The sequence below is a fragment of the Ornithorhynchus anatinus genome, chromosome X1 (assembly GCF_004115215.2).
Source record: "Ornithorhynchus anatinus isolate Pmale09 chromosome X1, mOrnAna1.pri.v4, whole genome shotgun sequence".
Classification (NCBI taxonomy): Eukaryota; Metazoa; Chordata; class Mammalia; order Monotremata; family Ornithorhynchidae; genus Ornithorhynchus; species Ornithorhynchus anatinus.
Genome location: NC_041749.1, coordinates 16464720 through 16489012, shown reverse-complemented (window position 1 = coordinate 16489012; position 24293 = coordinate 16464720). Strand labels below are relative to the sequence as shown.

The 24293-nt window shown below is 47.0% G+C and overlaps 1 protein-coding gene across 1 annotated transcript in view; it reads right to left on the bottom strand.

Annotated features, from left to right (window-relative positions):
- Positions 1–24293, bottom strand: part of EFHC1 (EF-hand domain containing 1) — a 32550-nt gene that overhangs the window by 4636 nt on the left and 3621 nt on the right. The window contains exons 2-9 of the mRNA XM_029051883.2: positions 23046–23267; positions 19758–20045; positions 14209–14358; positions 12131–12323; positions 8249–8469; positions 7038–7178; positions 4359–4572; positions 2822–2969 (exon numbers count right to left, since the gene is read on the bottom strand). Coding sequence (XP_028907716.1) covers positions 2822–2969; positions 4359–4572; positions 7038–7178; positions 8249–8469; positions 12131–12323; positions 14209–14358; positions 19758–20045; positions 23046–23267 — 1577 coding nt within the window. The remainder of the gene's footprint in view (positions 1–2821; positions 2970–4358; positions 4573–7037; positions 7179–8248; positions 8470–12130; positions 12324–14208; positions 14359–19757; positions 20046–23045; positions 23268–24293) is intronic.

Here is a 24293-nt window from a genome sequence, read left to right as displayed (position 1 = left end):
CCCACGTGGGGCTCACAGTCTTAATCCCCATTTTACAGATGAGGTCACTGAGGCACAGAGACGTGACATGTCCAAGGTCATACAGCAGACAACATGATCCCTGCCCACAAGGAACTTACAGTCTAGAGGGGCAACAGACATTAAGTCAGCGTGGCTCAGTGGCAAGGGGCCGGGCTTGGGAGTCAGAGGTCATGGGTTCGAATTCCGGCTCTGCCACTTGTCAGCTGTCGACCTTGGGCAAGTCGCTTCACTTCTCGGCGCCTCAGTTCCCTCATCTGTAAAATGGGGATTAAGACTGTGACCCTCACTTGGGACAACCTGATCACCCCGTATCTACCCCAGTGCTTAGAACGGTGCTCGGCACGTAGTAAGCGCTTAACAAATACCAACATCATTATTATTATTATCATTAATCCGGCTCTGCCACTTGTCTGGTGCGTGACCTTGGGCAAGTCGCTTCACTTCTCTGTGCCTCAGTTACCTCATCTGTAAAATGGGGATGAAGACTGGGAGAGGGACCAGGTCCAACCTGATTTGCTACAAATCCACCCCAATGCTTAGTAGAGTGCCTGGCACACAGTAAGTGCTTAACAAATACCACAGTTATTATTATCGTTAGAAATGATAAATGTTTGGATTAGCGTGTAGCAGTTTGAAATTCTCGGGCTGGGCGGAGAGAGAGAATGAATGAATAAATGGGGGTAATTGGAAATGGGAAAATCCTGTTTGGAGGCGGGACGTGGGTGAATTCACGCAGGCGTTTATGGATCTTTTCTTCAGTAAGATGCAGACATCAGGATTTCTCTGCCTACTTGACCGGATGTGCATCTCGAGTGTCTTTCTAAACTCCTTGGTTGGATTAGTTGATTATGTTGGCTGTGAATTAGAATTGGAGAATTTCAAACGTGGCGACTTCCTCTAAGGAAATAAAGTTCCTTTTCCACTTTCACCAGTCCCCGTCCTGGAACTGGAAGTTAGGACTCCCAGGCCACTCCTCGCAGTAGCGGATGTCGAATACGAAGCTTCGATGCGGGTTATCAAATTGGGTGTCCGAGTGAATATTGCCCCTCTCCTTCATTCAGTAGTATTTATTGAGCGCTTACTATGTGCAGAGCACTGTACTAAGCGCTTGGAATGTACGATTCAGCAACAGATAGCGACAATCCCTGCCCGCTGATGGGCTTACAGTCTGATCGGGGGGGACGGAAACAATAGCAATAAATAGAATCGAGGGGGTGTACAGCTCATTAACAAAATAAATTTCCTCTCCTGCACCAGTGTTCTGAACTCTTTCCCAATGCCAAGAGACTGTCTGGGTGTTTGACTTTCAGCAGTCAGTTGGAGTCGATTTACAGATGGACTGTAGCAGGTGTTAATGACTATGGCAGAGTTAGAGGAGTTAGGGTTACACCCACTATGCTGGCTGTTGGGGGCGGGACCGAGGCAGGGTCCACTGGAAAAGGAACAGCAAATTGAGTGTCTGGGTTTATTTCAAGAGGGTTCCCTAAGGGAGGAATCAGCTTTACTGCCTGGTGGCCTGTCAGCTATGGGCAATGTGAGAGGAGACCAAGGTTCTACAAGCCCAGGTAAGAACACAGGGCAAGTCTCTCCCTGGCTCTGCCTTTATCTCCCGTAAAAGTCACTGCAACATTTACGGGGGAACTAATCCTCCAAAGGGAAAAGCTAAAAGCTCAGATTTCATTCTGGACTCCGAATATTTTTCCTAGAGCACTCTAGAAACATCCTACCCTTATCCGGTGTGAAATCATTTATTTCCTGACAAAGCAGGCAGTTTCCCCCTTCTCTATATTCCCACCCATTTTGGACTGGATAACTCAGTCTTAGGATGCCTTCACCAGCAACAAGATTCTAAATTCACTGGTCCTGGCCTTGTCTGGCCTCTGAAGAAGTGTGAATCCTGCCTAGTGGATCCCTTCTTAGGAGGTGGAGGGCGGAGGGGAGGAGAGGGGTCCTTCCAGTGGAGAAACATTGAAATGTCTTCAAGGCCCCTGTGCTTCTGATTCATTCCGCCCAGGGAGCCTCTGACACCAAGTCTTCCCCGCGCAGTTTTAGCCAACGGCAGGCGTGCTAGAGATTAAAGCGGCAGAATGGGGCAAGAGACTTGGTAGTTTTTAAATGGCCACAGAGGGCTCGGCATAGTTGAGATAGAAGCCTTAACCGAACAGGGCAGAAGTCAAAAGGAGAAGAGGTTGGAGACACACAGACATACATGCATAATAGACAAGAGAGACACGCACACAGAGTCACAGAGACTGGGAGAGAGAGTACCTTTTAAAAATGCAAAGGGCTACTTTCCCTAGTGGCTAATTTTAAAGGAGGGTGGTGGGCAGATTGAGCAAAGCCTGGATTTTGAATTCAGCCATTTGCTGTGGCTGAGGATGGGAATTTCTCCTTCTGCTTGGACATCTGGGATCACGTCCAGTGGAGCAGCCAGTCTTGTGGAATTAAGTTCGCTGCTTTTCCCTCTCTCTGGTAAATCTTCAGGACACAAATGGTGACTGGAGTTGAAGCCCGGGGAAGCAGCTGACGATCTGCAAGGTAGTAAGGCTGGGCCTACTGGAACAGACTCCCTAAACACGCCAGTTGTGCAAGCAAGAAAGCTCCAGGGCTGTCCTGGGACTCCCAGCTGGACGATTAACACTTAAACCGCGAACTTCATGACCGATACCTCAAGCAGCCCTGACGTGCACCCACAGGCCTGTACGTGAGTCCAGCTACCCCTCGGAGGAAAAGGAAAAGCCAAACTGTCTTCAGGTTTGGATCTCCAAAGCCCACAGGTGCCCCAAAGCGACAAGCATACTTATCCGCTTCCTGCACTACGGCTTCCTGTTGGCGGAAATGGTCCCGGAGAGACTTGAGCGTTGCCGGAGGATAAAGGCTCGCCTTGCTTTCCAGGTAATTCAGCACATACTCGTCGGCATCGACGATGATGAACCTGTGGCCAAAAACTGGGAGAGGGAAGAGATTCTATGAGCCCTGGTTTTTTTTTAATGGTATTTGTTAAGGGCTTACTATATACCACACACTGTATGTACTGAGTGCTGGGGTAGATGCAAACTAATCAGGTTGGACACAGTCCAGTGTCCCACATGGGGCTAACAGTTTTAATCCCTATTTTATAGGTGAGGTAACTGAGACGCAGAGAACTGAAATTCATTCATTTGTATTTATTGAGCACTTACTATGTGCAGAGCACTGTACTAAATGCTTGGGAGAGTAATAATAATGTTAGTATTTGTTAAGCGCTTACTATGTGCCAAGCACTGTTCTAAGCACTGGGCTAGATACAGGGTAATCAGCTTGTCCCACGTGAGGCTCACAGTCTTAATCCCCATTTTACAGACGAGGGAACTGAGGCACAGAGAAGTAAAGTGACTCGCCCGCAGTCACACAGCTGCCAAGCGGCAGAGCCGGGATTCGAACCCATGACCTCTCACTCCCAAGCCCGTGCTCTTTCCACTGAGCCATGGACTACAATATAACAATAAAGACACACAGTCCCTGGCCACAGCCAGCTAATGACTTGCTCAAGGTCACACAGCAGATAAGTGGAGGAGCTGGGATTAGAACCCAGGTCCTCCTGACTCCCGGGCCCATGCTTTATCCTCTAGACCACACTGCTTCCCTGCTGGGTTGCTAAAGGACTTAAATGAGGAAAATCACATTGACCTTAGATACGATTGGTGCTTGGCTTTCCCTCTGCCAATAACTAAAAAAATCCTGACCCAAGTTTTCCCAGACTGCTTGACATACAGGCAAGAAACTCTGTATATTTGCCTGCAATCTACAGGGGATCTTTCCAATTTAAGGCTTAAAATAGATGGAAGAGTGACTTAGTCGGAGTGCTGTTGGTGCAAAAAACGAACTCTTTTTAAATCTAGGCAGAAGTGGGAGACCTGGGGGACCCTAGCGCTAATTCATTCATTCATTCAATAGTATTGAGCGCTGACTATGTGCAGAGCACTGTACCAAGCGCTTGGAATGTACAAATCGGTTACAGAGACAGTCCCTGCCCTTTGACGGGCTTACAGTCTAATCGGGGGAGACGGACAGACAAAAACAATAGCAATAAATAGAATCAAGATAGCAAGAAATAGAATCAAGAAGTCTAATGGAAATAAGGCCCGGCCCCCTAGAAATTTTTCCCATTCAGGGTGCCACACCACCCTCACTCCCTCAACTCCCCAACCAGGGCAATCAACCAATCCATCGTATTTATTGAGCACTTACTGCATACAGAGCCCTGTACTAAGCACTTGGAGAGTACAATATAACGGTATAACAGACACGTTCCCTGCCCACAACGGCCAAGAGTGCAGAACTGGCTGAAGACCTACTTTCGACCACAGCGCCAATGAAGAGATCGCCGGGCTCGAAGTAGGAGGGGTCGTCCGCCGAGGAACCCGGCTTCGGGACTCTCGTCTTGCCAAGGAATTGGCCTCCAATTATGCCGGAATTGCACACTGGCGGCTCGTAGATGCTGATCGTGTCATTGGATAGGAAGAACGAGAGAATGAACCGGCGTGTCCTGTCTTCGGGGACTGGAGATTCCTGCCGGGGAGGAGTGGGGAAAAAGAAGAGAAAGTCAACGAGGCGCGTGACGACGAGAATGGAGTGCAGTGGCTTTTGCTGAGTCAAAGTTGGTGGCAACTATGACCGGAGCTGGAAAGGCACAATATTGTCTTTGAAATGCTTCATTAGGGTCACGTATCTATACGGCCAATGTCAACTCATTCATTCATTCAATCGTATTTACTGAGCGCTTACCGTGTGCAGAGAACTGTACTAAGTGCTTGGAAAGTACATTTCGGCAACAGATAGAGACAATATCTACCTAACGACAGGCTCACAGTCTAGAAAACTCATTCTCACGGATGTGCTACTCACACTGCTATACACTGGCGCGCTTAAAAAAAAAATCTTCAAATTACTACTAAATTCCTTGTAAAATGACCAGGCACCTAGGACATTACTATTACCTAGAAAAGGAAATAAAGTTGGAGGATAGAATTACTATTTTCTGGCAGGCACGATGTAAGAGAATAGAACTGGCTTGGTGGGTGAGACGGTGGTCCAGGAACAGGGAGAGAAGGCGGCAGGAGAAACAGATATTTTGCAGATGGGGATCTTGTCTAGCAACTCTATTGTACTTCAAAGTGTCTAGTACAGTACTCAACCCACAGTAAATACTCAATAAATATCACTGACTGAGGGCAGGGACTGTAACATCAGAGAGAGCCAAGTTGATCCTCTCCTTTTCTGGAATCTTCTATCTCCTAGTCCAGATCCATATATGCATCCACCAGCACCTGCATTTTACATGAATGAAACCTAACTTTTCATCTCCCCTTCCAAACCCCACTTCTCCACCTAATTTTTCTGCCCCCCTCTACCTCATCTCACTGAGGTGGGGGCGTGAAACAGCCAGATGTAGGGGAGTGTCTGCTGGGGTTCTGCCATCTCTCAGTGGTGAATCCATCAGTAGTATTTATTGAGTGCTTACCGTGTGCAGACTGCTGTACCGAGCACTTGGGAGAATACGACACCACAAAGTTGGTCGATACAATCAGTCAGTCAATCATTCGGTGGTACTTATTGAACGTTTACTGGGTGCAGAGCACTGTACTAAGTGCTAAGGGGAGTACAACGGAGGAGCTTACAATCTAGAGGGGAGTCGGACATTAAAATAAATTACAGATATGTATATAAGTGCTGCGGGGGTGGGCGTTGAGGATGGGGTGAATATCAGTGTTTAAGGGTTCCAGAGCATAAGCAACACAGAAAGGAGAGGGAATAGGGGAAAGGAGGGCTAAGTTGGGAAAGGCTTCTTGGAGATGGAATTTTAGAAAGGCATTTGAAGGTGGGGAGAGTGGCGGTCTGTCATATGTGATAAAAAGGGGGAGGGATTTAGCTGTAGACTAGACTGTAAGCTTGTTGTGGACAGGGAACGTGTCTACCAATTCTGTTGTACTCTCCCAAGCACTTAGTACTGTGCTCTGTACACAGCTCAATAAATACGTTTGATCGATTGATTCCAAGTGAAGGTTTCTAACCCAAAGAACCATACGTTTCTCATGGTGGACAGGGTCGGCAGGAGTTCTGAAAATAGCTAGTTGTGTTATTTTGATGAGCCTCAGGTTCTCTGTCATGAAGTCTTCATGTCTGGACCCGGGCTCATCACCACAACACAATCGTCCCCGCTCCAGATCCCTGAAACCTTGGCACCGGCTTTGACTCCTTCCTGTCTTTTTACACTAGTGGTCAATTGGCCTCAAAATCCCACCTGTTTTTTCTGCACAGTTCTTCCCAGGCCCCTCTCTTCCTCTCCACCCAAATGGTCACCATTTTAGCTCAGGACAAACCCCTCCACTCCTCACAAACCCCCAGTAGCTCCCCATTTTCCTCGGCATCAAGCAAAAACTCTTTGCCTTTGATTTCGAGGTTTCCCCCCAGCAACTCCTTATGTGCCTTTCAAGAAAGAAAGTTCCAAAAGGGGCACTTTTTGAGTGCTTACAATGGGCAGAGCACTGTACTGAGCACTTGGAAAGGACAATACAGCAGCGTTGATAACTGACGTTTTCACCTTTGGGGTATACGATCTCCAGGCTCAGCCCTTTTCCCTGTTTAAAAATAGATAGTTTTTCCAGGACACTTTCTTAATCATCCACCTCGAGGAATTATCTGCCTCATAACCAATACTGTAGCTGGATGGGAGGTCCGTGATTTCAGGATAGACTCCAAACGGTAGCTCAATGAGAAAACGCTTATAGTTTTCATTTCTCATTAAATAGCATTGATTGAAATGCCCATTAGCAAACAGCCCATCTCCGGGAACTGTCCCAAAAGGTCAAGCTTGAAATATTTATATTTCCTGCCCCTTAAAACTGGGGGCCATCGTGGTGGACCAACCTAAAGAAGGACTTTCAGGAACATGGGTGATGAAAGTGAGAGAAAACCACAAAGCTAGAACAAAGGGGGTTAAACGAGTATTCTTTATTTATGGAAATCAGCCTCACCAGTTTAACCAGATAACGTAGCACCTTATGATCATTCTCCAACATCTTAATAACATCCTTCTGGGGGGGTTTTGGGATCAAGGAATAACAATTCTGAATAGAATCTTCAAGGAGCCCGTAGCCATTGTAGGGAGGTAATTCCTAGAGAAAAATGAAAAGCAGTAAGGATCTCTGGTTCTAGCTTAACAAAATGCCAGTGTTCCAGGCACAAACATATCTAGGGGAGCCTTGGAAAACTAGCAATCATCCTTGCATGTCCAGTCATGGTCTAAAAGGGAAATACACTTCTTAAACATTTCCACTGGGAGTGAGTAACCGAGCATTGATAAACTCCTCATCCAGCGTCTTTTCCACCTATTGCCACTGCCTTGATACTTGGCGAGATGGGAAGCGGCATGGCCTTTTGGAAAGAGCACAGGCCTGGCAGTCGGAGGACCTGGTTTCTAATCCTGCCTCCACCTCTTGTCTGCTGTGTGACCTTGGGCAAGTCACTTAACTTCTCTGTGCCTCAGTTACCTCATCTGGAGATCAAGACTACGAGCCCTTAAACAGAACAGGGATTGATAATCTCGTATCTCTCCCAGCACTTAGTGTGTTGCCTGGCACAAAGTAAGAGCTTAACAAATACAATGAAACAAAGATCTAGAGCTCTTAAAAATCCTCTCCAAATAGTTGAATGGCACAAATTATTCTCTATTTCTGCTTTTGTCTGAAACTTCATAAACTATTTTGTCTAGTGGTATCCTAAAGGAGTGCTCTTTTCAGATTAATTTCTCACTGTTCAAAGTACCATGATCTGACATTCACACCAGAGTCGCTTTTGGCCTAGTATAGGGCTGAAGGAAGATGGTGTTGATCAGTGCTCGAACAGATAATGATAGCAAGGAATGTTCCATCAGTGTTGCCTCCAGGAGGCAAATATTTCTTTGCTCTTCCATCTACCAGCCAAAAGTCTTGTTGGATTTATAACACCAAAGAAGGCAGAACAATCTGGAAGTTGGAGCTCTGGAATTTTAGGAACCTCGTGTTCACAATCTATGGAGTAAAGGCATGCATCCTCTAGACTGCAAGCTCGTTGCGGGCAGGGAACATATCTACCAAGTCTGTTACGTTGTACTCTCCCAAGCGCTTAGTGCAGTGTGCTGCACACAGTAAGCGCTGGATAAATATCATTGATTAATTGATCACACCCAGGGGCTCGGGTGTAGGACCTGTTTCAGAACCGCGGGCTCCTTAGGGCTCATATCAACGGGCTGGAAATCGGTAATCCCAAACTGTTCACGGCAATAACTCCGGGTGAACTCATCACAGTCATAGATGAAGAAGGTGCGTCCCAAGAGAGTGATGGGCTGGCCCACCACAAAGTCTTTGGCAGTGACCCACTCCTGCACTTCAGCGTCGGAGATTTCCAGCACGCAGCGAGGAAAGGTCTCTGGGAGGTGAAAGGAGAGGGAGAAATAAGGAAAGGGAAGGAGAAGAAAGGACAGTGAGGGAAAGAGAAGATGGGAGTGGGAAGGAAGAGGGAGAGAGGAGAGAGGGAAGAGGGAAGGGAAGGTGGGAAGAAAAGAAAGAGGGGAGAGGGAAAAGGAAGAATGGGAGGGAGAGGGGAGACAGAAGGGAAGTGAGGAAAAAAGGATGGGGAGAAGGGGAATGGGGGGAAGGGAAGGGGAAAAGGACAGAGAGACGAAAGGAAAGAGGGGGAGGGGGAGAGAAGAGAAGGGAGGGAGGAAGAAGAGAGAGAGATGAAAGGAAAGGGGGGAGGGGGAGAGAAGAGAAGGGAGGGAGGAAAAAGAGAGAGAGAGAGCAGGGAAAAGAGGGAGACAGGAGAGAGAAAGGAGAAGAGAAGGGATGGGGAAGAAAGGACAGCGAGAGCGGGGGTGGAGGGAAGATGGAGCGTGGGGACAAAAAAGGTATAAAGGGGGAAATTGTCAACAACTGGATATGTTCTGAAAATAAACAAAGCAGAGAGTCAACTAGCCTTATTATCGATTCAATTCTGTATATAATCCAGAGTTGTTTATCCCCACTGGGCTCCCCTACCTCCCCTGAGGAAGAGGTGGTAACAGTGCAGATCTGCTCTGAGGCTTCAGGGCCCCCAAGCACAGACGGCTCCGCCCGGTCCGACTAGGGCCAATGGTCAGAGAGGGATTCTTGGAAATGGAAAACACTCTAGCCACTAACTCAGAGAACTATCAATCAGTGAATCGAACAGATTAATTGAGCAATTACTGTGTGCAGAGCACGTGGGAGCTTGAGAGAGTCCAATATAACAGAGTTGGTAGACACATTCCCTGCCCACAGCAAACTTAACTTCCTTTTCCAGGAGTATTCTCCTCCCTCACCGGACACTTCCCTCGGACCATGACCCATTTATTTTTTTATGGTATGTGTTAAGTGTTTACTCTGTGCCGGCCGCTGTCTTAGGCGCTGGGGTAGATACAGGGTAATCAAGCTGGACTCAGTTCATGTCCCACATGGGGCTCACAGTCTTAATCTCCATTTTACAGACGAGGGAACTGAGGCACAGAGAATTAAAGCAAATTGCCCAAGGTCATACAGCACACAAGTGGCAGAGCTGGCATTAGAACCCAGGTCCTTTGGACTCCCAAGCTCGTGCTCTATCCACTAGGCCACGCTGCTTCCTTGTACCTGCCCTCAGTCTTTTAAGATGTGAGGTTTCTCGAAAGTTCCCTGAGATCAAATCCTTCTCTTGAACCTCACTACCTTGGTTTTTGGGAAGGTTTCTGACCCCAGTCCAAGTACCACTGTGAATCTCATTCTTGCTAACCAACCCCAAGCTGCTCCGGTCCTTCGTGAGAGGAGATGTACAACCTAGAACTCAGGCATAAACTCAAGAAAATCCCAGAAAATTGGTATCATCTAGTTCTAAAGAACTCCCCTTTAGGAGTTAACCCCCTCTTTGTGGTAGCAATGGCTGGTGGGATCTAAAGAGAGGCTGTACTAAGTCTCTCCAGAACCAAGAGGAAAAAGGATTCCTAAAACAAAAATCAATCCCGAATAAAACATCCCAGTCTGTTCCAGCTTCGGCTGCTCGGCTGAACTGTGAAGGAAAGGACCAAACATACTGGAGTATCCAAGGTTCAGGAAGGTAGTTTTTTTTCCTCTTCCGGGAAAGAAAAACTCATAAGAAAGACCAAGTCAAAGCATGGAGGAGGCAAAGATGATTTAAAAAAAATGATCTAGATTGACGGGACACAGCGCTCTGGGGTCAGACGGCTGACTAAACATGAGGTAAGAGTCCATACCCTTGGAAAGCCAATTCTCTTTTCTTGACTTCAATAACTACATATTAGGTCCTGGCTAATTACCTTCTAAGGGGGCAGAAAAAAATTCAGAGTGCCATGCTTGGCAAAGAAATCTTTCTTGTTTTTTCTCTCCACTCGGGTGTCGAGAGTAGCGTGGCCTAATGGAAAGAGCACAAGCCTGGGAGTCAGATGACCAGGGTTCTAATTCCACCTCTGCCACTCGGCTGTGTGACCTTGGGCAGTCACTTAACTTCACTGCACCTCAGTTTCCTCATCTGTAAAATGCAGATTCAATGCCTGTTCTCCCTTCTACTTAGCCTGTGAGCTCCACTCTGATTACCTTGAGTCCATCCCAGCATGACACATAGTACATACTTAATAAATACCACAATTATTATGATAATAATAATCATGCTACCGGTTAAGTACTTAGAGCAAATCACCGGTACTCTGCTCTGAGGTAGATAAAATATGATCAGATTATTTTGCATCTACTGCAGCAGTTAGCACAGTGCTTGCACACAGTAAACACTTTACAAATTCCACAATCATTATTATTAGAAGAGGATATGGTAGCCCCCTCTCGGGCTCCAGGAGATCAATCAGATTGTCCGAGTAACTATTTTGAGACCCTCTTCTATCTCCCCGCCGACTCCTTGCCCACATCCTGCCTCTGTCGTGGAATACCCTCCCTCCACAAATGCGACAGACAGTGACTCTCCCCCACTTCGAGGCTTTATTGAAGGCCCATCTCCTCCAAGAGGAGGACTAAGCCCTCCTTTCTTCTTCTCCCACTCCGTTCTGCGTCACCCTGATTCGCTCCCTTTATTTATCCCCCCTCCCAGCCCCACAATACTTAAGTGCATATCTGTAATTTATTAATATTAATGTCTGTCTCCCCGCTATACTGTAAACTCATTGTGGGCAGGGAATGTGTCAGTTTATTATTATATGGTACTCTCCCAAGTGGTTAGTACAGTGTTCTGTAACCAGTAAGTGCTCAATAAATTCAAGTGAATGAATGAATGAAAAATCACCTCGCCCCCTCACTGCTTTTCTACTGCAAACCAGCCACACATTTTGCTCTTCTAATGCCAACCTACTCACTCTCTTTCGATCTCGTCTATCTTGCCTCCATCCTCTCACCCACATCCTGCCTCTGGCCTGGAATGCCCTCCCAGTGGAAAGAGCACGGGCTTTGGAGTCAAAGGTCATGGGTTCGAATCTCGGCTCGGTCACTTGTCAGCCGTGTGACTTTGGGCAAGTCACTTAACTTCTCGGTGCCTCAGTTCCCTCATCTGTAAAATGGGGATGCAGACTGTGAGCCCCACGTGGGACAACCTGATTCCCCTGTGTCTACCCCAGCGCTTAGAACAGTGCTCGGCACATAGTAAGCGCTTAACAAATACCAACATTATAACCCATCTCTCTCCCCACCTGCAAAGCCTTATTGAAGACACACCTCCTCCAAGAAGCCTTCCCTGACTAAGCCCTCATTACCTCTTTGGCCACTCCCTTCTGCGTCGTCCTTGCACTTGAATTTGCTCCCTTTATTCACCCCTTCCCTCATCCCTACAGTACTTGGGTACTTAGCTATCATTCATTTATTTCTATTAATGTCTCTATCCCCCTCTAGACCATAAGCTAGTTGTGGACAGGGAACGTGTCTACCAACTCTTTTATAGTGTACTCTCCCAAGTGCTTAGTAGAGTGCTCTGTACCCAGGAAGCACTCAGTAAATACCACTGATTGCTAAAGATCCAAGCTACTTTCGTAAACGACTCACATACAGAGCAAAGAAACTGCCCCCAATAAACCCACTCTTACCTTTGCTGTCCAGCAGGACCTTGGGCAGGCGCTGCCGCTTGATCAACACCGGGAAAGGATCTCTCCCATCATTCCGCTCATGGACCTCCCGAATTTCCACTGTGTTGTCCGCCAGGTAGTAATGAATAACGAAGGACCGGCACTCGCCAAACAAGCTCTCCGTGTCATCCCACACGGAGAAGAATCGGAGGACCTGTGAGGAATCCCAAAGAGTGTTTTAGACAACAGACCAAAACCAAAAGGAGGAAAACTCCATGTTACCGTTCTTGGCCTCTGCTTCCCACTCTCCCGTCCTTGGGAATTGGATCAGGTCAATCGAGGATGGATAGTGTCCGGAAGGAGGGTGTGAGCATTGTCAGAAATCATAATCGTGTTATTTGTTAAGCGCTTACTGTGCGCCAGACCCCGTACTAAGTGCTGGGGTGGACACAAGCAAGTCGGGTCGCACACAGTCCCTGTCCCACGTGGGGCTCGCAGTTTTTTTCCCCATTTTACAGACGAGGTAACTGAGGCAAAGAGAAGTGAAGTGACTTGCCCAAGATCACAGAGCAGACAAGCGGCAGAGCCGGGATTAGAAACCATGACCCTCTGACTCCCAGGCAGAAATCACGGGGAGACGTCTAGTGACTGGAACAAGGTTGGCTAAGAGGCAGGAGACCCAATTCCTTATTTTAATCTGGATTCTGTCACTGATTTATGACCATTTGCTGTGTGACCTAGACCAAGCCGCTTAGTTTCCTAGACTAAAATGGAGATCATAACACCTCTCCTTTACCTGTGGTACAGTGACACTGTAAAGTCAGGTGAGGTAATTGAGAGGCAGGAGCTCTGAGATAGAAAATTGCCACACCACCATCATTCAGGGTGTATTTTGAGCAATTACTGTGTGCAGAGCACTCTACTAAGCAGTTGATAGAATACCATGCAACAGAGTTGGCAGATTCATTCCCTGCCCACAGGGAGCTTTCAGTCTAGAGGGGGAGACAGACATTAATAGAAATAAATTATTCCCATGGAAGAATGGTTCTGTGACTTTTTGCAGGCGTGTCTTCTGTCTCCTGAGCCTGTCTGCTATGCACGCTTCATGCAGATGTGGAGAACGGGGTCACCATTAGAGACAGGAGGCTGCCATGTGTTGACAACAGTCAGTGTATTCCCATACTTTGAGGGAGAAGAGCAGATGGGCACGTAGACAGCTCTCCCTATGCTGGCCCTTCTCTGATGGAAGCAGAAATCTCCCTTCCAACTCCCCCTCCCCTAACTGGGGGGGTCACTTGGGGTCACCGAACCCACCCCCCCCCCAGTATAAGAGTAGACTCCAGAACTGTTGGTATTGTGCCTACTCAAGTGTTTAGTATGGTGCTCTAAACAGCAAGTTCCTTGTGGGCAGAGAACGGGTCTACCCACTCTGTTATAATGCACTCTCCCAAGTGCTTAGTATAGTGCTCTGCACCCAGTAGGCACTCAGTAAATCCAATTGATCGATCGACTATGAGTAACCTCCAGTTTACTGCAGCTCCAGTCTCTGACAGATGGAATAAATCCTCATTTCCTCATTTAAGTTGTTTAGAAACACAGTAGGAGAGCTCATAGAATCTCTTCCCTCTCCCAGTTTTGGGCCACAGGTGAGGGGAAGCCCAGCTCTCTGAAAGTTGGATCAGGGAGGTGAGGAGAGGAAAAGTGGGAACTTATCTTACCCTACCTGTGTAGATTGGCACGATAAGCACCTGTCTCGGGACTTACATTTAGAAATCCCTCTCTCTGGACTTCCGCGGGGCCGACTTTCGGTGACGTGAATTGGATCTGTTGAACCAATCATCTCTGATCCTGTAGCTTTCAAACAAAACCCCGGGAATGTCAATCCACCAAGCCCGACCCTTCAAATGCTACTTCTGAATTGACACTAGCACATTTCCTCCGCCTCTAATCCTGAAGGACTCCAGGTAACTGGCCGTGCCCTGAGATGTGGTTTCTATTACGACGGGCGGCATTTCGAAATCCACCAGGATCCAAAGCAGCGGCTGCCCCTCAGGCAGGCAACGAGCGGGACTCGCTAGAAAGTCCCCAGCTTCACGTACCTTTTTATCGAAGACCAGAAACTGTTTGAATTGGTCAAAATCCGAGGGAGTGATGTACTTTCGGAGCGGCAGCTTCCGGCGCTCCGTGTAAGGATCGAAAGCCATTTTTTCCGGTGGGTTCAATTCAATTCCTTGACTCTCCAAGAACACCTAAATCATTCAAAAGCCAGCATGATCATTGCTTGTGGAAATCTACGGCCAGTAACAGACCTTGCACGGTCGAGTAGGGGGATTTCCAGTCATTCCTAGGTCAAGGATTCAGAATTTCCAATCTCCCCACCAGCTCTGCCTCTAATTTGCAGGATAATGCACCGCTAAATCTCTAATTCCCGCATTTATAAAATGGCATTTCAAATACTAAATGCCTCAGGATGGATTTGAGACATTTAAATGTGGGCAAGGAACGTGTCTACCAACTCGGACGTGGCGTACTCTCCCCAGTGTTTAGTCCAGTGCTCTGCACACAGCAAACCCTCAGTAAACACCACCGATTTACTGACTGATTAATTAGGTAATATGGTAAAGGTCCAGAGGCATCACCTGTGAAGTAAGAGGACACCCAAGTTCAGTAATTGAAAGGGAATGGGAGATTTAGACAAGACCCAGGCAGAATTACCTTTGGGAACTTCTTTCGATCCCACATGGAAATCTAGCTCCGACAATCCAGGAGTAAACTCTATCAGTCTACAATCTCACCCGGAAAGGTGCAAAACCGTTGGGAAGCCAAGTTAGACTATAACATATGGAACCTATTTCAAACGGTAATGTGAATGAGGCTAAAAAAAGGGTAGTGTAATTTGTACAGCACGCTATATTAATAAAATAATATCGGTCAGGTTAAGGAAACTGTTCAGAAATTTAGTAAGGCAAGTAAACTTTCAGAACCCCACTGACAAGAGTGGAGTTTTTGCTTTTAAATTTCATCTGATCTTCAGTTTCATTCTGGAAATATATTGCAAAAGGTTTGTGAAAGCGAAAATACGTGTACTTCCTACTCTGCTATGAGAGGTAGTGAACACAGTATTGGTGTTCACTATTTTGGGTGGGGTAAGAGGGTGTTGCAGTCGGATTAGGCATTCTTCCTCCTTTAAAGATGGCAAGAAACTAAACGGCAATAAAAGAATCGATCATGATTTAGAATCAGAAATTTGACAGGAGCTTGGATTTGGGCTTTGGGAAATGATGGAAGCTGTTCTTAGACAAGTCTTTATGATTTTAATTAGTAAAAGATCTAAGATAATGATTGAGGTATTTATTATTCCTTGGACTATAAAAGTATGATAATACCAAATCTGCCCCACATCTGAGACATTGTTTATATCTGAATGAAGTCACTGTAGCAACCATTAATTACCACCACCAACACCACCGTCATCGTCAACATAACTGATGCGATTATGGAGTTTGATGCTTTATCAAGCTGAGCCTCTAAAATGTTGCTAATAAGAATAATGACGATACTCGTTAAGCGCTGACTATGAGCCAAGCACTGTTCTAAGCGCTGGGGTAGATACGAGTTCATCAGGTTGAACACAGTCCCTGTCCCGCATGCAGCTCACGCTCTTAATACCCATTTTACATATGAGGTAACTGAGGTCCAGAGAAGTTAAGTGACTTGCCCAAGGTCACACAGCAGACATGTGGCAGAGCCGCAAAATCGCCAGGGGTAACAGTGACCAAATTTATCAGGAAGCCGCAGCGAATGCAAACCTGTCTGGGACCGTGCCTACCTACTTCTATGTCTTGAACCAAGCCTAGCAGGGTCTTTTTTTTTTTTTTTAGTGGTGTTTGTTAAATGCTTACTATGTGCCAGACATTATACTAAGCACTAGGGTAGGTACAAGATGATTATATATCTATGATTTATATATTATTGGTTTCAAATCATTAAATTCGTACAGTTGGCCAAATAAATGCCCCAATCTTTTAAAACACCGGATTTGTATTGGACTGATTTAAGAATCGCTCAAATAAATGAGGAAGTCAACTTCCTCTGACAATAGGTGGTGTGTGCCGCTCACTCGAAATCCCCAACTTCCCTCTCTAAAAAAAAATAAATCTATTTTTGGTACAATTCCCAGCTAGGCTTGAAGACAGTTTCACGGAGACAGTGACTCTCATGTCGACTCTCATTATGCAACTTCACTTGCACCGAAAATGAGGGCAGGCGGGGTTGTTTCCTGCTTATGGAAGGCTTCGTATTCATTTCACTTAGCTTGATATTTCATTTCAACTTCGGAAGGCTTTCGTATAGGGTGAGAACACACAGAATTAATGGAATGTGTGGATTAGGTACTCTTCATGATCAGCAAACTTTCTAATGATGACGAGATTGTCGTAACTCTCATACACTCTCCGTGTAATGAGTTTTATGGCACTCTAGTTTTGTGGTTGTTCATCTGAAGATTTCTATTTTTTTATGGCGACTGTTAAGCACTTACAATGTGTGAATCATAATGTTGGTATTTTTTAAGCGCTTACTGTGTGCAGAGCACCGTTCTAAGCGCTGGGGTAGATACAGGGTAATCGCTGAGATAGATACAAGGTTGGATAAGGCCATGGGGGCTCCCAGTCTTAATCCCCATTTTACAGATGAGGCCACTGAGGCCCAGAAAAATGGAGTCACTTGCCCAAAGTCACACAGCAGACAAGTGGCAGAGCAGGGATTAGAACCCAGGCCCTTCTGACTCCCGGGACCGTGCTCTGTCCACCAGTCCACACTGCTTATGCGCTCTGCTTTTAAATGCTCTTAAGGATGAGGAGACAAGTGATGGTTAAAAAGGAGGATGTAAAATTAGAGATCGTCTCTGGTTTTCAGGCTCGCCCGTGTGCATGCGAAGATTCATTTCTCCAGAGTATTCGAGAGGTGGCCGAGCCTCAGACGGAACATGGCCGAGAACTGGAGATCCAAGACAGTTTCTTGAATCGGAATGTCAAGCGGGCATTCGGGCGGGCGGGAGGGAGGATGGCAGAGAGCGGGGTCCTGAGTGGGAGGGAGGGGGGGTGGGCGTGTCAAGCAAAAAGTGACAGCTGGAGCAAGTGGCTGGGATGGGGCAAGGAGCGGCTCCCGGCCAGCCTGGGCACCCCCGTTGCCATCCTCACCCCCGCTCGGTTCCTCCACCTGCCCCAAAGCGGCCGGAACGGCTGTCCGCTGCAGATGCGACCGATAAACCCCAAAGCAGTGGTGCCCCGTGAGTGAAGAAGAGCCAAGCGGTGTGGGCTTGTGCTTAGACCATGGGCCTGGGATTCAGAAGGACCTGGGTTTTAAGCCCAGCTCTGCCACTTGTCTGCTGGGTGACCTTAGGCAAGTCACTTCACTTCTCTGTGCCTCAGTTCCCTCATCTGGAAAATGGAGATTACAACTGTGAGCCCCACGTGGGACATGGATTGGCTGACCACCTGATTAGCCTGTATGTCCAGTGCCTGGCACATAGTAAGCGCTTAACGAATATTATTATTATTATTATTGAGCCGGATGTGGCTCAATATATATATATATACGTGCATATATATGTATATATCTGTAATTTATTCATTTATCTATTTATATTGTCTGTCTCCCCCTCTAGACTGTGAGCTCATTGTGGGCAGGAATGTGTTTGTTATATTGCATTCTCCCAAGCACTTAGTACAGTGCTTTGCACACAGTAAGCGCTCAATAAATGCAATTGAATGGATGAACGAATGAATGAATGAATGTCTCACAGGTCACCGTTTGGCTACCTCTGTGCCTGTCTTTCACCAGGCCTTATTCTTCTCGTGCCTGAAGTAGCTACTTTTCTCCGAAACTCAAGAAGCGAACACCGGTCTGCGGAACTTGCTTTAAAGGGACCCTGGTCGGGCGGTGGGAGAACGGATCCGTGGCCCAGTAGCGTTTCTTCTGGCTAGTATACTAATTCGGTGTAAATGCAAGTTGGCAGTGACGGTGTTGGCAGCTGACGGCGGGCCAGGGAACGTTCTATCTGGTGTAAATTCTAGACAGACACGCTTTCACATCATATGCAGCCCGATGGAGCACTTGCTGGCAACGGAATGAAGACGAATGAATAGCTTATTGAAAGAACCTACACTCTAGAAGTGGTCTGCCAACTAAGGACAGAGGCCCCTGGGTGAGTGATATTTGTTAAGCCCTTACTATGTGCCAGACACTGTACTGATCGCTAGAGTAGATACAGTACATGCAGATTGGACAGAGTCACTGTCCCACACGCGCTCACTGTGTGAGTAGGAGGGAGAACGGCTATCGAATCCCCATTTTACAGAAGAGGAAAGAGGCACAAAGATAATAATAATACTAATGATGGCATTTGTAAGCGCTCACTATGTGCGCAGCACCGTTCTAAGCCCTGGGGAGGATGCGAGGTGATCAGGTTGTCCCACGTGGGGCTCACAGTCTTAATCCCCATTTTACAGCTGGGGTAACTGAGGCACAGAGAAGTGAAGTGACTTGCCCAAAGTTGAAGTGACTTGCCCAAAGTCGCACAGCTGACAAGTGGCGGAGCGGGGATTCGAACCCATGACCTCTGACTCCCAAGGCCGGAAGCCATGCTACTTCTCTCAAAGATTCATTCATTCAGTAGTATTTATTGAGCGCTTACCATGTGCAGAGCACTGTACTGATCGCTTGGAATGTACAATTCGGCAACAGATAGAGACAATCCTTGCCCAACGACAGGCTCACAGTCTAATGGGGTGAGACAGACAGCAGAGCAAACCAGAACAAAACGAAAACAAGACAACGTTATCAAGATAAATAGAATCAAGGGGATGGACACCTCATTAACAAAATAAATAGGGTAATAAGTAATGTATAAAAATGAGCACAGTGCTGAGGGGAGGGGAAGGGGGAAGGAGCAGAGGGTGACTTGCCTAAGGTCACACGGTAGGCAAACGGCAGAGGCAGGAATAGAACCCAGGTCCTCTGATCCCTAGTCCGCGCTCTTTCCACTAGCCATGCTGCTTCCCCGATCACTAGTGCCCGCAAAGGAAATCATCAATAGAAATATACCGCTTTAGCAATCTTAACTCGTCTCCAGGGTTTCTCCGACTACCCTGTTAAATCAGTTCTGTGGCTCTTCTCCACCCCTCTCCAAATTCTCCAGATACTGGCAAGTGTGCTGGGGCGACGACCACTCGGAAGAGAAGTGTGGCATAGTGGGGGGTCGGGAGACCTGGGTTCTAATCCTGGCTCTGCCGCTTGTCTGTGTTACATGAGACGAGTCACTTCACTTCCCTGGATCTCCGTTTCCTCATCTGTAAAAGGGGGATTCAATACCTTTTCTCCCCCCACCTCCCCAGACTGTGAAGATCATGTGATAGAAGCTGTTTCCAATCTGATTATTCTATATCTACCTCTGCCCCTAGCACAGTGCTTGCCACAGGCCAAGCGCTTAACAAATGCCATTATTATTGACCATTTTTAAGCCTTCCCTTCCCAAAGATGAAATAAATTGAAAATTGCCAAACAGTCCCTTTGCCGTGGAGCATAACATCACCTGAGGGAAATACACAGTGACCGAGTGCTCGCCTGAGGCGTTTCGAGTACTTACCTCAGTGAACCGGTCACAGTCGACGATACGGAAAGTCTTGCCGTAAATCGTGATGTTTATGCCTCGATTCAGATCTTTCCAGTGATGATGGTCCCCGCGGTCATTCTTGGGCACTCGCTGGCGTTTGATGAATTTGCCCTGAAGAAACCCAGAGTTTTCCACGGCGGGCTCCATGACGGACATGCTGTCGTCCTCTAGGAAATAGTAGATGCCCATCTGACGAACCCTGTAGTGTTCGTCAGTTGACAGGGGGACATCCTCTTGGAGGTAGGCATCAAATTTCAACACCTGCAGCACACAGAAATCCCGTAAGAAAGAGGAACTCCTGTAGGATTTTGTCATTTGTCCGCCGGGTGACCTTGGGCAAATGACTTAACTTCTCCGGGCCTCTGTTACCTCAACTGTAAAATGGGAATTAAAATCGTGAGCCCCATGTGGGGCTGTGTCCGACCTGACTACCTCGTATCTACTCCAGTGCTTTGAACAGTGCTCGGCACATAGTAAGTGTTTAACAAATACTACAATTATCATTTCATATTAAGCACCGAGTAATTCCCTTATTTAGGTGAAATGGCACCTAGGGGCAGGAATGATGTCTATTTAAATGAGTGTAGATCTGACTCATAATATTCCCAAAGATTCATACTATTCTTGGAGGCCTCCTTGGCTCTTCTATTTCACTCATTCCCATCACCCTATCCAAACCCCAAACCCACCAATTCTTCAACAGGACTTTTCCTCGGATCCTCCTTTCTCTCTATTCCCCCAGTCAAACTCCCACTGGCTAAAATTACAAACGCCTCCTTGCTCGACTTCCCACCCTTAGTAGCTTAGCTGCTTCCCCCAGTTTGTTCTAAAGTGATAAAACTAGAGCTCTAGCCCCTATCTGTGCAAAAATAAATGGCTGAAGAGTTGTAATAGAGCCAGGGTTAGGGTTAGGAAAAAAATCGGAGGATGGGGGTAGAGTGTAGTATGGTGGTTACCTCTTAGTATGTTAAGGATTCATTGTTCCAAGATTGGATGTGCCATTAACAATTAGAGCTTTAGTTTGAGGTGATCTACTAGGTACCGCCATCACCTTCCGCAACGGGGAACAACGATAAACAGCAAGGCAAAGTCGTTACGGCAGCCTTGTTGTTGACCAAGGTGCCTACTTCAAAAAGCAGACACGGCGTTAAAATTCAGCCATCTGCCACTTTCCCGGGAGTTTATTGCAGGCCTTTTGTTCACGTCGCTCACCACTTCAACTATTATTAAGGGGATGATACCTAACGACGAAGCCGATGTGATAATGTTACATACAGAAACAAGGATGGGAGAAGGGGAGAAGGAAAAATATGAGGCTCCACACTTCGCTCGGTTCAAGGCAGCTCCTACAGGGAAGACATTTTGTCCGATCCCATTTTCATAACAGTAGGCCACTCTTTCCTGGCATGAGAATGAATCGGCTGCGCCCCGTAGCCCCCGCTCATATCATAAGGGGGAAGAGAAGAGCCGGTGGACGTCTTGCATGTTGGATCTGACTAGGCAGCCCACTACATTAAACCTGCCTCAGGTTCATCTCAGAATAATTTCCTGTTATCGGGAAAAAGACTCAGCATAAATAGGGGCCTTGATCTCGATCAACAGTGTCACTTATAGCTTTCCCCCCGAAGATGCTGGGATCTAGTCCAGACGAGACCTTAGACTGGGAGCCCCATTTTAGGACAGGGCCTGATTAATTTGTATCTAACCCAGAGTTTAGGACAGTTTTTGACATATAGCAAGTGCTTAAAATATAATGATGATAATAATAATAATTATAACATCCAATCAACCCTAATTAAGTAGATTGTGACAATGTAGATTAGCTGGAGAGCAACAGGACCCATTTTCTTAAGATTGGGTAAAAAAAAAATCAAAAGGCAGTGGAAATTGGGGAGGAAACCAGGGTAAATATCCCAAAGTCCGGCAGACCAAAATATAGAATCATTGGTCCTTATTTTTTTATGCTATGTGTCAAGAGCTTACTATGTGCCAGGCACTGTACTAAGCATCGGGTTAGATACAAGGTCATTAGGCTGGACACAGTCCCCGTCCCATGTGGGGCTCACAGTCTTACCCCCATTTTACAGATGAGATAACCGAGGCACAGGGAAGTGAAGTGACTTACCCAAAGTCTTACAGCCGACGAGAGGCAGAGCTGGATTAGAACCTAGGTCCTTCCGGCTCCCAGGCCCGTGCTCTATCCACTAGGCCACCCCGCTTCTCATTAACAAGAGGTAAGGATAGGCTCGCTTCTTAAAATCTGAAAACCAACACCCTCAGTGAGAGGCAGAAGTTTCAGCTATTAAAGCATCAGCTATCAGTTTCTTCTCTCTCTTCTCACTTCCCTCCCGGGGTCAAACATTCAGCTTTTATCAAGGAATGTTCAAAGGCAGCTGGTCTTCCACCTAGGATGTGAGTTACACTTTACCTAAATCGAATGTTTCTGTTGGGTAGCTCAAAGAGCCCCTCGATTCGTGTATGAGATCTCGGAGGAATACTCGTGTCTAAGTATCGCGGAGGAATACTTTTGAGGATATAAAAAAATCATAATAGTTGAAGGTCCTTCCTTGCCCAGAAAGGATCTCCGGGGTCGGATTCCCCCCATAAAAGTTAAGGTGAGCACAAATGGCTAATCTGGAAAAGGAAAATTTGGGGTTTTGGCCATCCTTCCAATTATCGGCAGCTCTTTCTCACTCACAGACTCAAGATTCTAACTCGGATTTTTGCAGGAAAAAGGGAGGAAAGTATTTTAGTTTCTACAAGTAGGCTACAGAAACTTAACCTGAGAAGAATATCACGGGGAGAATACTGTTTTCATTCTGGATTTTTGTGGCCCTTTAGGGTCAGGGTCTCTCGCCCCGCCTGGGTGTTTTTTTCCAAATGCTTTTCCAAAGGAGAAATGTGGAGCAAATAAGTCTGGTTGGAACACTACAAACCGAGGAGCTCGGTATAAGCCCGTGTTTTCTTGAAACCACAACTGGGAAATGTTCCCAAGAAGGCCGTGGGGACTTTCTGACATCCATTTTCTGCAATCCTTTTCCTGACTAAAGAAAGCCTCTTTTCAGTCCACAGTTCAGCTGTCAGTGACTAAGGCCTGAGGCATCTGAAAGTTTTTCTCCCGGTATCCTCTGAAACCTGCAGTTTATCACGACTGCTTCGGCCGGCGGTTGGGGGCGGCGATCCAGGGGCCTCACGGGGCCCGGAGGAGGGAGGGCGGTCGGTGGGGGGGGGGGGGGGGCCCGTAAAATCCCGACCCGGTACCTTTTTGTCGAAGGCCACGTGGGCCGGGATGAAATCGGCAGGTGGGGCCGGCTTGGGTTGGCCATAGGTTAGCGTGGGTCTCTTGTTGGCCAACTCATCCAGCTCAGCTTGGGACAGCTGGTTCACGTGGAGACGCTCCCGGCCGATCCCCACCGTTGGAAGTCGGGAAAAGGCGTAGCCTTTCCTGAAGCCCAGCGTCTGGCTGCGGTGGAAGGCTGTTTTCTGAAGGAGGTAATTCGACGGTTACAAAACACCGCTGGCTGTGCGTCTGTTTTGGGCCTGAACCCAAACCTTCAGTTTTATATTCAATTTACTGCTCCGCTTTCCCTCTGGAGAACCCAGTGCATTTTTTCTTCGAATATTTAGCCTCACAGCACCTCCACGGGGAAAGTACAGCCCATTAGACGGGGACTCGAGACTGTGAGCACGTTGTGAGCAGGGAATGTGTCTGTTCATTCATTCAATAGTATTTATTGAGCGCTTACTCTGTGCAGAGCACTGTACTAAGCGCTTGGAACGTACAAATCGGCAACAGATACAGTCCCTGCCCTTTGACGGGCTTACAGTCTAATCGGGGGAGACAGGCATATACTCTCCCGAACACTCAGTACAGTGCTCCGCGCCCAGTAAGCGCTCAGTGAATACGATTGACTGACTGACTGGCTGAACTTAGCTTTGAAAGAGTTTTGTGACTAGTTAGGGCTGTGCTCGAACTGGAAATAAAACCCAGAGCTCCGATCACTAATCCAAAATTTTAATTACTAGCTCTTTTGGGAGAAAAAATAATACGTGTAACCTATCCGCCGACTTTTTAAATGCCCGGGTCACGAGGCACCCGGAGGTAATGGGTACCCGCAGCCTGAAAAAAAAATGCAGGGTCAATCGAAGAGAGAGACTCATTTTTATGGCAGCGAAACATAGCTTCTTCAGGATCTGAGTCTACCACTTTAATCTAATTTATAAAGCCACACTAGGATTATATTATACACCCTCCCCGATAAAATTTAGCTTGCGATGACTGAAAACATTAATATGGAATTTTTTTAAGCTTTGTTCCAAAACAGCGACAGTGACAGTGCCTAGAACAGTGCCAGAGCTTAGAACAGTGTTTGGCGCATAGTAAGCACTTAACAAATACCATTATTATTAAAACAGGTCACAGTTGAGAGGGTTGCAGAAAGCGCGCACCAAAGGTGATTTGATCGGGACTGTGAATTGTCTCCTTTCCAGCTTCAGGATTCATAAAAC